Genomic DNA, 12,113 nt, shown 5'->3' on the forward strand with positions numbered 1-12,113 from the left:
GCTAGAATTTCTGTATCTGTACTTGTTACTTTAGTATTATAGGTTCCACTATCATATCTACTTATTTTCTCTTCATTTTTTGTTGATTCTTTTTTAGGTCTAAACTTTAAAACAGCTCCCCAACCACCTATACGGCCATATGTCTCAATTATTAAGTATAAATTTGTTGGTGGTAATTCTAAAGGTTTTATGTTGCTTACAATTTGTTTAATTTTTTGAACTAGTTTAATGTCTTCATTATTGAATTTTCTTTCACCATTTTGTTTTGTTTTATTATAAAGTGGTCCAGCCAATTTAATTAAATTTGGTATGAAATTTTTTGCATAGTTTAATTTTCCTAAAAATGATTGAATTTGTTTTAATCCTTCCAATTTATCAGGCATTTCTAAAATACTTCTTGCTATATGTTTTTGTAATTCTATTTCTCCTTTTCCAATAATTACTCCTAAAAATTTTATTTTTCTACACCCAATTTTCATCTTCTTCTAAGATAATACTAGACCATGTTTTTTGCATTTCTGCAAAAAAATACTAAATGGTTGATATGCTCCTTTATATTATTACTAAATACTAAAATATCATCAATATAAATGACAATAAATGAATCATTTCGAAATATATTATCCATTTTTCTTTGAAAAATTTTGAGGAGCATTTTTTAGGCCAAATGGCATAACTTTCCATTCATAATGTCCATTATGTGTTACAAATGATGTCCACTTTCTACTTTCTGGTTCCAGTTTAACTTGCCAAAAGCCACTTTTTAGATCAAATTTACTATAAATATTTGTTCCTTTAATTTTGTTTAATAATGCTTCTTTGTTTGGTAATGGATATCTATCATCTTCTGTATTATCATTAAGTCTTTTATAATCAAATACCATTCTGCTTTTTCCTCTAATTATTTCACTGTGCTTATTCACTATAAATGCTCTAGTTCTATGAGGACTTTTTGTTGGTTCTATTATTTTTAAATCCATTAGTTCTTTTATATTTTTTTTAAATTTTTTTTGTTCATATGGAGTTGCTTTTGTTACTAGACAAGTTATTCTGATATCTGGATTTATTATTTCTAATTTGCAATCTTCATTTATTCTGTCTTTGTTTTTAATCGGATTTTCTCTTATGGTTCCATCTTTCTTTAAATCTTCTAGTATAGGTTCAATTTTATCTTTTAAAGGGGCTATTTGATTTAATTCAATATAATTTATAACTTCTATTTTCTCATCTAATGGGATATCGAATTCTGATAAATATTCTAAATATTATACTTTTGTTGTTATTTCAAGGTGATTTTCTTTATTATATAACATTATTTTTTTCTCCTTGAATAAATATTCCTCCTGCTTGATTTTTAATGAAATTCATGCCTAATAAAAATTTTATAGAATTTTTATTTGTTATCAATTTTATCCAAGTATATGGTAGATTATATTTTTTTATTGTTTAAGATGATTGAGAAATCTATTAATTTTTCATTTAAAACCAATTGATTTCCAAAGGCATCATTTACTAATGCTTTTTGTGTTGTTGTTTCTTTATATTTTGATGGAACAATATCTTCTGTTATATAAGTTTTACTTGCTCCTGTGTCTATTATTCCTCTTCTAAAAATTTTAAATCCATCTTTAAATTCTAGGATAAAATCAATGTTAAGCAGATTGTTATCTTGATAATAGATAGTTATTGCACTTTATGTTATTATCAGATTTTTATCTTTTTCTTGAAGTATTGTTTCATTTTGATAATTATTATTTTGATTTTGTTTTTTAATATCTTTATCTTTTAAATTTTCTTGTAATTTACGAATTTCCTCTTCCAGGTTTTTAATTCTTTTCAGAAGTTGTTTTATTATTATTTTTTATCTTGATAGAGCATGTTTACCTTTTTAAGTTTATTTTATAAGGATTTTCTGTTTCTTCTAAAAAGAAGCTTGGTCCTTCATTTCCATCAAATATACTACATACATCACTATCATTTTCACTGTCATTACTATCTATATTTACTATATCAATCTCATCATGAATTTCTAGATTTTGATACATATTTAATCTTCCTTTGTTTACTTGTGAATTTTTACAATCTCTTGCATAATGTCCTTCTATACCACATAAATAACACTTACATTTTCCTGGTGGCTTATGTGTTTTAAACTTTTTAACATGATTAGATTTAGGTCTCTCTTTTTTAAAGTATTGACTTCTCTTTAACCCTTTTTGTTTTTTCCATTCATTATTTAATGCTGGTACATATGCTTTGCTACAATAGCTATAATTTGATATTTGTCTGTTTGCTTCAGCTTCTAAACATTTATCTTTTAAGTAATTAAATGTGAACATTATTGTTGGTCCTATTCTAGTTAGATTTTCATGTCCTTTTTCTATCCAATTTTTTAAAATGATATCTCCTAAAGGTTTTGGAAGTTTATTAAACCATTTTTTAGTTAATTCATTATTTGTGAATGCTCTTCCTGTTTTAGCTGCTAATGTTATATATGCTTGACTAAATTGCATTATTTCTCCAAAGTTTTGAATTTGAAGTCTTTCTAAATCTCTAGCTGCCATATCTTGTAATAATGTATCTCCTCTAGATGGATTAGTTCCTAAAATAATTTGTCTAATTTGTCCTGTTACATTATATGTATTATCTGCCATTTGTACCATGTATTGATATTATTCTGAATAGTTAATTTTCCAACTATTTAATAAATCTATTGTAGTAGTTCCTACAATAAAGTTTGTTGTTCCTATTGAGTCTAATGTATAGGGTATTTTTTATAATGCATTTATGGCATCTGATTCCCATCTATCTATTAACTCTGGTCATTTTTGAGGATGAGCTGTGCTTAGAACTAACATGCTTCCTTCATTGTTTTGTCTAGGCATTGTTTTATAACTTCTAATGAATCTGGTTTTCCTTTATATGTTTTATAATTTTGTTCATAGTAATTAGTTGAGTTGAAATAATGTTGGGATGGCAATTGTAAAGATTGAGTTGTTCTACTGGTTCTTTCAATTGTTGTTAGAGTTACTATTGTTCTAGTATTTGAACTTTCTATTCTTTGATTATCTGTATTATTACTTGCTCTTGATTCTACATTCATCATTATTTCCTCTAGATTATTTTCTTCTAATTGTTTAATCATTTCTTGATATTCTCCATCTTCTTCATTATTATTAATTTCTTCCATTATATAATTTTCTTCTATTTTTATTTTTATAGGATAGTAATTTTTATCCTGCATTCTATTAAAAATTTTACATCATCAATCTTCTAGTAATTTTTCAAAATCAATTGTCTAGTCATATCCTGGATATATTTTTTCAATTATTTCTTCAATTTTATAATTTTTAATTTGATATATTTCAATTTAATACTTCTTGTGGTTTAATTCGATTTTTTATTAGTTTAGTTTAATTTGATGATCTATGATTTTTGTGTATATATATATATATATTTGTTGATATTATTAACAGTTCGATCCTGACTACCTAAGTCTTGACAGGGCGGAAATAGGCTTCTGTCTAGTCTAGGCCCATTGACATCTCTATTCCTCTTTCTTTATGGGCGGTGACCCGATCCCTACCCGCGTCGCCCAACCAATTGGATCGGTTCCCGTCACCGTCCATTCCCCCACTCTTCCTTTTTTTTTTTTTAATATATTATAGTCTTCGTTTTTCTCCGGAGAGCGAGAGTGAGAGAGGGGGAGAGAGACCTTGGGGGTTCGATTGCGGCTCTCGAGATGGTCGGGATTTTCTCTAGGTTCTCCGGCAGCGTTCGGAGCGGCCATCGGCGGACTCAGAGTGCAGTTGTAAGCTCCTAGGCCTCAAAAAGGATCTCTTTTTTTGTATTTAGATCTTTCGGAATGAATCAAGGGTTGCTGTGTTTGGTTTCATTTACTATTTTTGTTATCTAACTTTGTTTTGCTTTCTTAGCGATTCTCCAAAGCTTGTTTGTGTTTAGTCTTCGGAAAATGATTAAAGATATGTTCTAGGACTGTAAAGGAGCTTCTTTTTAGGTAGATCTTCGGAAAAGCAATCAATTTTTGTGTTTCTGTATCCCTTTTTGTTGAATTAAGTTTAATTTGATGTTTATCTATATTCATTTTGTCTTTATCTACTTTACTCTCTGGATAAACTGGAAGTGTTTTCTTTTTTCCTCTTTAGGGATTTTAAAGCTTTGGATTGTGCTGTTGTTATAATATTCAATCTTTTGCCTTCACTGTTCCATTTGGTTTCTTTTTTCCCTTATATTTTTTGGATTCCTTGTTTAACATTTATGTTTGAAATCCGGCTGTATAGTTGACGACTTGGATAAGATTGTGCTGAGTTTGCATTCTTCTCACTGACATGTTTATGATACAAATGATTTAATTATAAAGTAAAGAAATGGAAAGGATAGACAAAAGTTAGACTGTCAGTCTGTGATTTTGGTCCATCTTTTCATGAGATTTATAAGCTTTTTTTTTTCTTCTTTCTTTATTTTGCTTTCTTTGCAGTCATTAAATTGGTTTTGCTTTTATCTTGTCTGATTGCAGCTATATTTTCTACTTTTTTGCTGATGAAGCTAATCAAAAGCCATCCTTTTCCTTCAACTTAACTTGTGAATTTCACTAATTAATTTCGTTCACTACGCCCATCCAACCAAATGTGTTCATTCACTTGCTTTTGTCTTTTCTATGGCTTGGTAAATTAATTAATTTCATCTTGTCACTAATAAAATGAGTGAATGTTCATGTTGTAGGATATGACAGAGACATTACCATCTAATGTTGAAGTAGGAAGCTCTGCACCAGCTGATGTTGCACATGGAATTGAAGCAGCAGTTGAGTTCAAGCCAGTTGAACACCCAACCGAGCCAGTAAACCGTGATCAACCTGTCAGATGCCCATTACCAGAACCTTCCATATTAAATGTAAGTATCAACTCTATTAGCTGTCCCGATTTTCTTGATTCCTTTTGTCCCTTTTCTATTGTGGATCTGATTGCTGTTATGTGGGTTGGTGGCGTTTATATGGGCAGGGATATACTATTTGTGAATAATTGAACTTGGCAGTCGATGTGGGCTGCTCGTTAATGCTTTCCTATGGTGTTAAAATAATATTTTAGATATGAAATAAGAAGGTCAAATTCCGGTAAACTTTTATGATCTTCTTTTCGGTCAAATGTTTTCATATTCTTAGTTGTGGAAATGCTTAAATGCAGTCCGATCAAGGCTTAATTCACTGGTAAATATGATTCTAATTTAATGATTAAAGCCACTGGCAGCAATTAATCTTGGGACATTGTCTGCTTCAGCCTATGAAGCGCAAAGAAAAGTGTATTTTATTCCTTGAACTACACAAATTTGTTTATAAATTAAACAAAATGAATAGAGATTAACATGGACTCAAGCAATGTGTCCTGTCACATAAGCTGTTGTGTTGGATGGATAGACCAAAATGATCAAATTCATATGGTTCAATGGCCAAAATGAATATGTTTAGTTTACTTTAGGGTTTAGAAATCAAATCAAACAATGGGCTAAACAAAAAATGTTTAATCTAAACACATTTACATCGTTTTTCCTGAGTAAGTGATGGGTGAACATACCTAACTTTACATAATTGATGTTTAAACCAGAAATTGTGGTCAGCATACAGGTTATTTTGTCATTTCAGCAGGATATATGAGATATGAAGAATGATAAATGCAGTGTTCTTTGTCAGAAATTTCTTGGAATTGTATGATCTTTTCTTTTTATTTTTGCACTTTAAACTATTGTTTCCATGCATAGTAGAACTTCCTATTCTTTCAGCTTTGAAGGCAGATTATCACTGATTAAATAATATGATATCTTTCTATAACTTCAACCCCCCATGAAGGATACAAGGATTTTGATAGGTTGCCTTCACCAAAAGCTAGCCTGCTGGCCTTGAATCCTGATTTGGAAGTTTAATTATTCATCTTTGTGAGTAATTTCATATGTTTGAAAATGAAACAATTGCATTTTGACATCTTTGTTGAAGCAAGTATTTGAACCAAACATGTTGAAATGAAATGTTGGATGATTAGCACAGTAAACTTGATATAGAAATGAATTCACACAAAATGCTATATAATTGATGCCTTTTCCTGAAGCTAAACATTTGACACCTTGATCTGAATGTTTGTTGAAATCAAGGATGCAAGGATTTGGAAAGAACGAAAGTCCTCTGCAAGCACAAGAGTGAGAACAGACTTGCCGGTGGTGAAGGAGGGATCACAACTTGAGACAGAAACTGAGGGAACAAAGCCAAGACCAACACCGCCAAGACGACATATATTGCCCTCATTGAGTGCTCCTGAACATGATCTGATTAACCTCCTGGAAGAATGCAATGCAGCTGGAGATCGAACTGTTTGATTTTTATTACACATTGTTGTATCTAATTTTCTGTGCTTTTCTCTCTTGAATTACGTACATTTTTCCTGGTAAACTTGTTGATGATACAAGGCTGAATTATGATATAGTTCAATTAAAATTTGACATATATATATATATATATATTGGAGTTTGGTGATTGGTTGTGCCTCTTGTCATAGAAACTGATGTATAGCATTGATATGCAAGCCTTTTATTGGAAATTTGATAATTTTCACATGGCCTTTAATTGTCCTCCGCAAGCTCTATGTTGCTTGCCTTTATTTGAGTGCCTAATTTTAATTTTCCTGTATTTAGGTTCTTATTCAATTTTTTTTTCCACTTATTTTTCTCTTTTCAATATTACTTTCTTTTTTAAATGTAAAGTGCAAGAGATTGTTTTGTTATTTTACAATTTTTATTTTTAACCATGAGATAGCATTTTACACCTAAATTTTAAGAGAAACTTTCTAAAGGAAGGTTACACGATTTTCTTTGAAAATAAATGTAAATGTATTAAAGAAAAAACTTCTTAACTGTTGGAGTCACTTAAATTACAATGTCTACTCATTAAAGAAAATAAAATAAAATATTTATATTAGCAAAGCAGGCTCAAACTCCATATTTCATTAACTGGTAAGCTCAAGGTTCATGACTTCCGGGGAAAGAACACACTAGACACAAAAGTAAACCAATCCATCCACATTGTTCTTCAAGACAAAAATAAAATATAAACCCTGACAATGCATTATGATTATACTACCCAAAAACATTCACACACATGAAGATAACAAAGTATTCTACAAAATTAATGATCTTCTTGCATTATGGACTAAACCAAGAACTTGTCCGCAGAACACAAACACTACCAATGAAGCTCTTTAGAAACATTTTTGCATCCATGGTTCTCAGAAGCATTGAACCAAATTTCTCAGAAATCCAAGAAATAACTGCTTCAATATGTGTTCATAATGTTCACCAATTGCATAGAAATAACTTTAAGATCAAACTCGAGACGAGTTCCGAGGTGATATCTTCATATTGTCTGATCTTCATTCAGGGAGGTGGACAATTATCATGAAGTACTAGTGAGAGAAATGGTGATGTTGCACCTTAGGATGCGACTAGATCAGGAGTTTCAGCTTCAACTGATAGCAAGGCCGAGTGCACCTTGCCAAGCCAAACATCCAGGCGATCACGCAAGGATTTGATTTGTGGTATACCCAAAACCCTAGGCTGCACCCATGAGACATAAACTGTGCTCTCCACTTGATCTATTATGCCTTCAATGAGATGCACCTGCACAAGGAAATAAGTGAAAGGTAGCTGAGCAGCTGAGCCTTTTAATCATAGTTTACAGAGATCTGAGGTTCAAAGATTGTGCATAAATAAATGTAATAGTTTATAAAAACAGGCAAAACCAGATTTTGATAATTCTGTGATGGCTAAGGACAACATGAGGAGCTATTTTCAAGCTGTACGGAACAAGCATCAGAAAGCATTCTTAACTGATTTCATAGAACAGAAATTAGTTGAATTATGACATTTGTATGTTTTGATTGCACAGATGGATCAAGCAACAACTTGCAATATGTAAAATGTACTTACAGAAAGGCTTTTCATGAGAAGATATTCCACATCTTCTATCAAAAGTTTTGTGCGTTCAGCAATGACACTTAATGGAATGGTTCGATCTTCAGAAGGTCGGCTGCAAGTCATGTGATAGAAGTTCCCATCAAAATATATACTAAGTTACAAATTCCAACCACAATTAAAACTGCTAGATCAGCCTTACCTGAAAATTATTTCCATCAAACAGAGAATGTTGATTTTTTCCAACAGTTTTTTCTCATTAGCTACCAATGCAGGTTGAGCGTTCAAGGCAGCATTATGGGCATGGCACAGTTCTTGATAACGGACCAGGTCTCCAGTATTAAATGCCTGAAGAATATGATACAGCCACTCTACTTTGCTCCCCAAAAGGCTGTTTATCTGTAATTAGTACAAAAGCAGGATATATTAAACAAGAAAGATAAACTTCACCATGGGCGTAGAAATGAAACTCATAAAAGGCATTACACCGTGTGTTGAGGTGCTACTGGCACAATTATAAAAAAAAAAACATGTAAGCAAGGAAAAGATAACACCAACAAAGAAAAAGGGGTATCCATCAACTGATCTACAACACATGTAATCATTTTAGAGAATAAATATAAGTCACAAGACTTCTCTTACAATTGGGTGAGCCAGCAATTCCCCAAAGTTATATATGTTATCTCCCAGTAAGGCAGAAAGGGACAGATCAAAAGCCAAATCCTGAAAACAGAGGAACAACAAGCACCGATTAACACTTGAATAGCATGCAACAATCATAACTGTTATATTGCATAAAATTTTACAGAAACCTGCATCTCCAGAATCCACCTGAACAACCTTACCATTTATGACCTTGCACAACCCTTTCTCATGAGAAGGCCTATTCTATCATGCAATACTACTGTCGTACTTTAAAACTTCATATAGAAAAAAAGGCAGAGCTACACAAATGAGAACTCATTTGTTCAGCTAATCAATGCCAACTCAACCCATAGAAAAGAACAGCATGCAGTCACATTCCTCCATGAAATGTCATTTAAGTGAGTTAAGACATTCAAATTTAATCATGAAAACTGCAAATCCATATCACAGACAATTGAAAGCAGTGCAAGCAATATCAAAGGGAAAATTGTGAACTCAATCATAAGGACTCTAATTTCAGTTACAACAGTTGCAACAATATAAATAACAGCATCAGACAAATATAAAATTTTTAAAATATGTAAATGCATGTTAGTTCTCAAGGCAATATGGGACACTCTGCTTTTCAAGCTAACCCAATAATTACCAAAGAATTAGTTAATAAAGCAGAAAAGAGGGTATTGAGCCTTTGATAAATGGCATGCATGGAAAGGGCAGTGCAGAAATATGATACTGGATGTTAAATTAAGGAAGAATGAAGCAATCTACAACAAATTAGGAAAATAGAAAACAGAAGATATATTCCATGCTTGCATTTTCAATGGTAACAAGCCATACCAGCTTGAAGGAGTCTGAGAGAGATTCCACTGTGGTGTAGGCTAAATATAGAAGGGTGTGCTTATAGAACTCAGCAAATTCTTGACGTGATTTATGATATTGTGAAGATATCCAATAAAAACTGGCATGAACAGAGGGGTCAACATCAGTCATGCTATCCAATGTAGCCTTGCCATCTTCTAAAAGTTTCTTGCACTCTTTCTGATTCCCCTGCTCAAGCTTAAATACCGCTATTTGCATTTTAACATACAGGATTGGCTCCTCTATCCGCATTTCTTTAGTTGCTTGCAACTTTTCAATCACCCCATCAAGATAGCTGATGGCAACTTGTTTATCAGAATATTGACGAGAAACAATCACAGCAAAGTGTGCCAATTTGAGGAGATTAATCTTTGTCTCAAAGTCTGTGATGAAGTCATTATACAACTGTATGAGAGCATCGCCTGCCTGAAGAGGGTTGAGAAAATGAAAGTGCCATAAAGATTAGCAAAGTTGCCAAACTTGACAACAAGAAGTAGATCACATAACACTTCCGATAAATGTAAAAAAAAAAAAAATTACCTTCTTGTCAGGAATGACATTGAAAATAATTACATAGATCAATAGCAGTGAGTTTACTGATCGAGAGAGTTATGCCAGAAAAATATAGAGTCATAGACAGTTCGTCAAACAGCTTTTACTCATGATAAAATTATTTTTTCCTAAAATTTTCTCAAAAAAGAACAATAATAACAATTTGATCATAAATACAAGGTACTCTAACATTGGAAATGGATTATAGAATAGAACTCCATTCTAGATTTCAGTCACCTCCCATTAGAACGAGTTTAATTCAAGGGAAAACAAAAGCCACCAAATATCCAAATATTGATGGGCACCCTAAGTTGTTTACAGTTATCCTAATTCTCTGTCTTTTGCTACAATTGCTGAATTGTTGGGGACCCTGCAGATCGCCGTGATGGGTAATCTTGATAGAATGATAACAAAATGATGGTGGATAAAACCCAGGATATTCCTGATGGTAGTTGGATTTCTCATCCTGTTTGTCATTCTTTTAGATGCTCTTCTAATAGTTCCCTTCTTTCTATAAAGTTTGATTTCCTCACCCCACATGGTATTTCTCCATTCCAATTTGAGAACTAGTGGCATGAATAACCTGAATTCTATACTATTGTTGTTGACACTTGGTGTGGTCATGCTAGTCGTATCCTAATGCATCCCCTATCCCATAAGTTTTGTCTTCAGAGAATTCATTCTAAGATCAGGGCTAAAATACTTGAAATGAAGCCTATGAACACTTAGCATATTCTTCCAATGTTTCAGAGTTCAGAGTGTCAACCGAGTTGATAATGTAATAAGCTCTGGAATGTGCATTCTCACTGGAGATGTGGCAATTTATATTGACAATGGTCAACTATGCAATTTGAGGTTTCTGCTATACCGAATGAATTTTGAAATGTAATATTGCTTCTTCCTTGGGGAAATTGTTAAAAAAAAAAAAAAATGCAGTCTTGTCTTTGGGAAACCAAGTATCTCAGTTTTAAGGACGCAGGCGATGGCTAGAGAATACTCCTAGGAAGCCACCATCAGAAGATGAATACTCAATTAACACTTACACTTGCCTAGAAGCTGGGTGAAGGTAAAGCTGGACTTGACTTCTTTATTCAAAGTTCTAACTGTAGAATCCTCTTTTTGCAGACTAGCAAAATGTTAATGATGATTCTATTTCAAATATTGAAGCTAGGAAACATGGACTCAGACAAGTCCTCAATAGTAGTATTAGTCCAAAAATATGACTTTTTGATCCTAAACATTAACCAACAAGATGAGTCCTTTGATTATAGTGCTTCTGGGTTTCCAGATATGTTTCTGATACTATATATAACACATAAAAGCCGTTAGCAATCCAGTTACACAGAAACACGCATTCTCCCAATCAAACAACCTATAAAACTCTAACATCCAAAAAAAACCCTAAGCCAACCATTCTACATCCAACGCGAGAGCAAGCATAAACAAGAGATCCAAGAAAACCTAGGGGGAAGCAAAAGAGGGCAAACCTGAACGACAGCTAGGGCGACAAACTGCTCGAGCTTGAGAGTAAGCTGATGCCATAGCTTCCGCTGATAAAGATCCGCCAACGCTGAGTACCATTCCGCAAGCTCCGGCCGCGCGTTCCGCTGTGTTTCCAGGTACTGCAAAGCCCCTGCCGCCATTAATCTAGCTCCAGAGACCAAGAGCCAGAAGAGATCGGATCCCAATCCCTAACCCTAACCCTAGATTTGGGCTTCTCTCTCTTTCTCTCTGTTTCTTGTGCTCTTTGATCGCAGCGGCGAAGATGATGTTCTTTGCCAGCGCCGGCTTTTTTTCTTTTTCTTTAAAAGCTTTTTTTATTTTATTTATTTATCTATTTGATGGGGCCCACAACTCTTTCGGATTCGGTTAAATTAAAAGATCCGAATCCGATAATTAGGTTTTAATTCTAATGTTTTATTAAATAAATCATTTTAACCGGACAGTTCTTGATCATCTTAACATGTTTATCTTTTCATGCTTTGCCCCATTGATTAACTAACATGGTGGAAATTTTTTTCTAAAGGTAAGGTATAATTGTCATTTCAATACTAAATAGTCTAAATCCCCCAATTTTGAGAAAA

The 12,113-nt window shown here is 32.8% G+C and overlaps 2 protein-coding genes across 2 annotated transcripts; one reads left to right on the forward strand and one right to left on the reverse strand.

Moving 5' to 3' along the window:
• The first annotated feature begins 3,661 nt into the window (after nt 1–3,661).
• On the forward strand, nt 3,662–6,541 carry LOC120271497. Its single transcript, XM_039278177.1, has 3 exons — nt 3,662–3,811; nt 4,744–4,914; nt 6,163–6,541. Exons 1-3 carry the CDS (start codon nt 3,743–3,745, stop codon nt 6,382–6,384), a joined length of 462 nt encoding a protein of 153 aa, XP_039134111.1. The 5' UTR covers nt 3,662–3,742; the 3' UTR covers nt 6,385–6,541.
• Nucleotides 6,542–7,101: 560 nt separating this feature from the next.
• LOC120272401 (26S proteasome non-ATPase regulatory subunit 13 homolog B-like) lies at nt 7,102–11,817 on the reverse strand. Its single transcript, XM_039279224.1, has 6 exons — nt 11,517–11,817; nt 9,457–9,903; nt 8,617–8,697; nt 8,177–8,373; nt 7,990–8,089; nt 7,102–7,680 (listed from the first exon to the last, which is right to left on the reverse strand). The coding sequence occupies exons 1-6, from the start codon at nt 11,670–11,672 to the stop codon at nt 7,495–7,497; spliced, it is 1,167 nt and encodes a 388-aa protein (XP_039135158.1). The 5' UTR covers nt 11,673–11,817; the 3' UTR covers nt 7,102–7,494.
• Nucleotides 11,818–12,113: the final 296 nt, after the last annotated feature.

Source organism: Dioscorea cayenensis, chromosome 11, assembly GCF_009730915.1.
Source record: "Dioscorea cayenensis subsp. rotundata cultivar TDr96_F1 chromosome 11, TDr96_F1_v2_PseudoChromosome.rev07_lg8_w22 25.fasta, whole genome shotgun sequence".
NCBI classification, from domain to species: Eukaryota; Viridiplantae; Streptophyta; class Magnoliopsida; order Dioscoreales; family Dioscoreaceae; genus Dioscorea; species Dioscorea cayenensis.

Coding starts and splice junctions, on each gene's coding strand:
- LOC120272401 (XM_039279224.1), bottom strand. CDS start 11,672: ATGGCGGCAGGGGCTTTGCAGTACCTGGAAACACAGCGGAACGCGCGG. Junction 9,904..11,516: donor TCGCCCTAGCTGTCGTTCAG/GTTTGCCCTCTT, acceptor AACCCTCTTCAG/GCAGGCGATGCTCTCATACA. Junction 8,090..8,176: donor TTGATGGAAATAATTTTCAG/GTAAGGCTGATC, acceptor CATGACTTGCAG/CCGACCTTCTGAAGATCGAA.
- LOC120271497 (XM_039278177.1), top strand. CDS start 3,743: ATGGTCGGGATTTTCTCTAGGTTCTCCGGCAGCGTTCGGAGCGGCCAT. Junction 3,812..4,743: donor GGCGGACTCAGAGTGCAGTT/GTAAGCTCCTAG, acceptor TTCATGTTGTAG/GATATGACAGAGACATTACC. Junction 4,915..6,162: donor CAGAACCTTCCATATTAAAT/GTAAGTATCAAC, acceptor GTTGAAATCAAG/GATGCAAGGATTTGGAAAGA.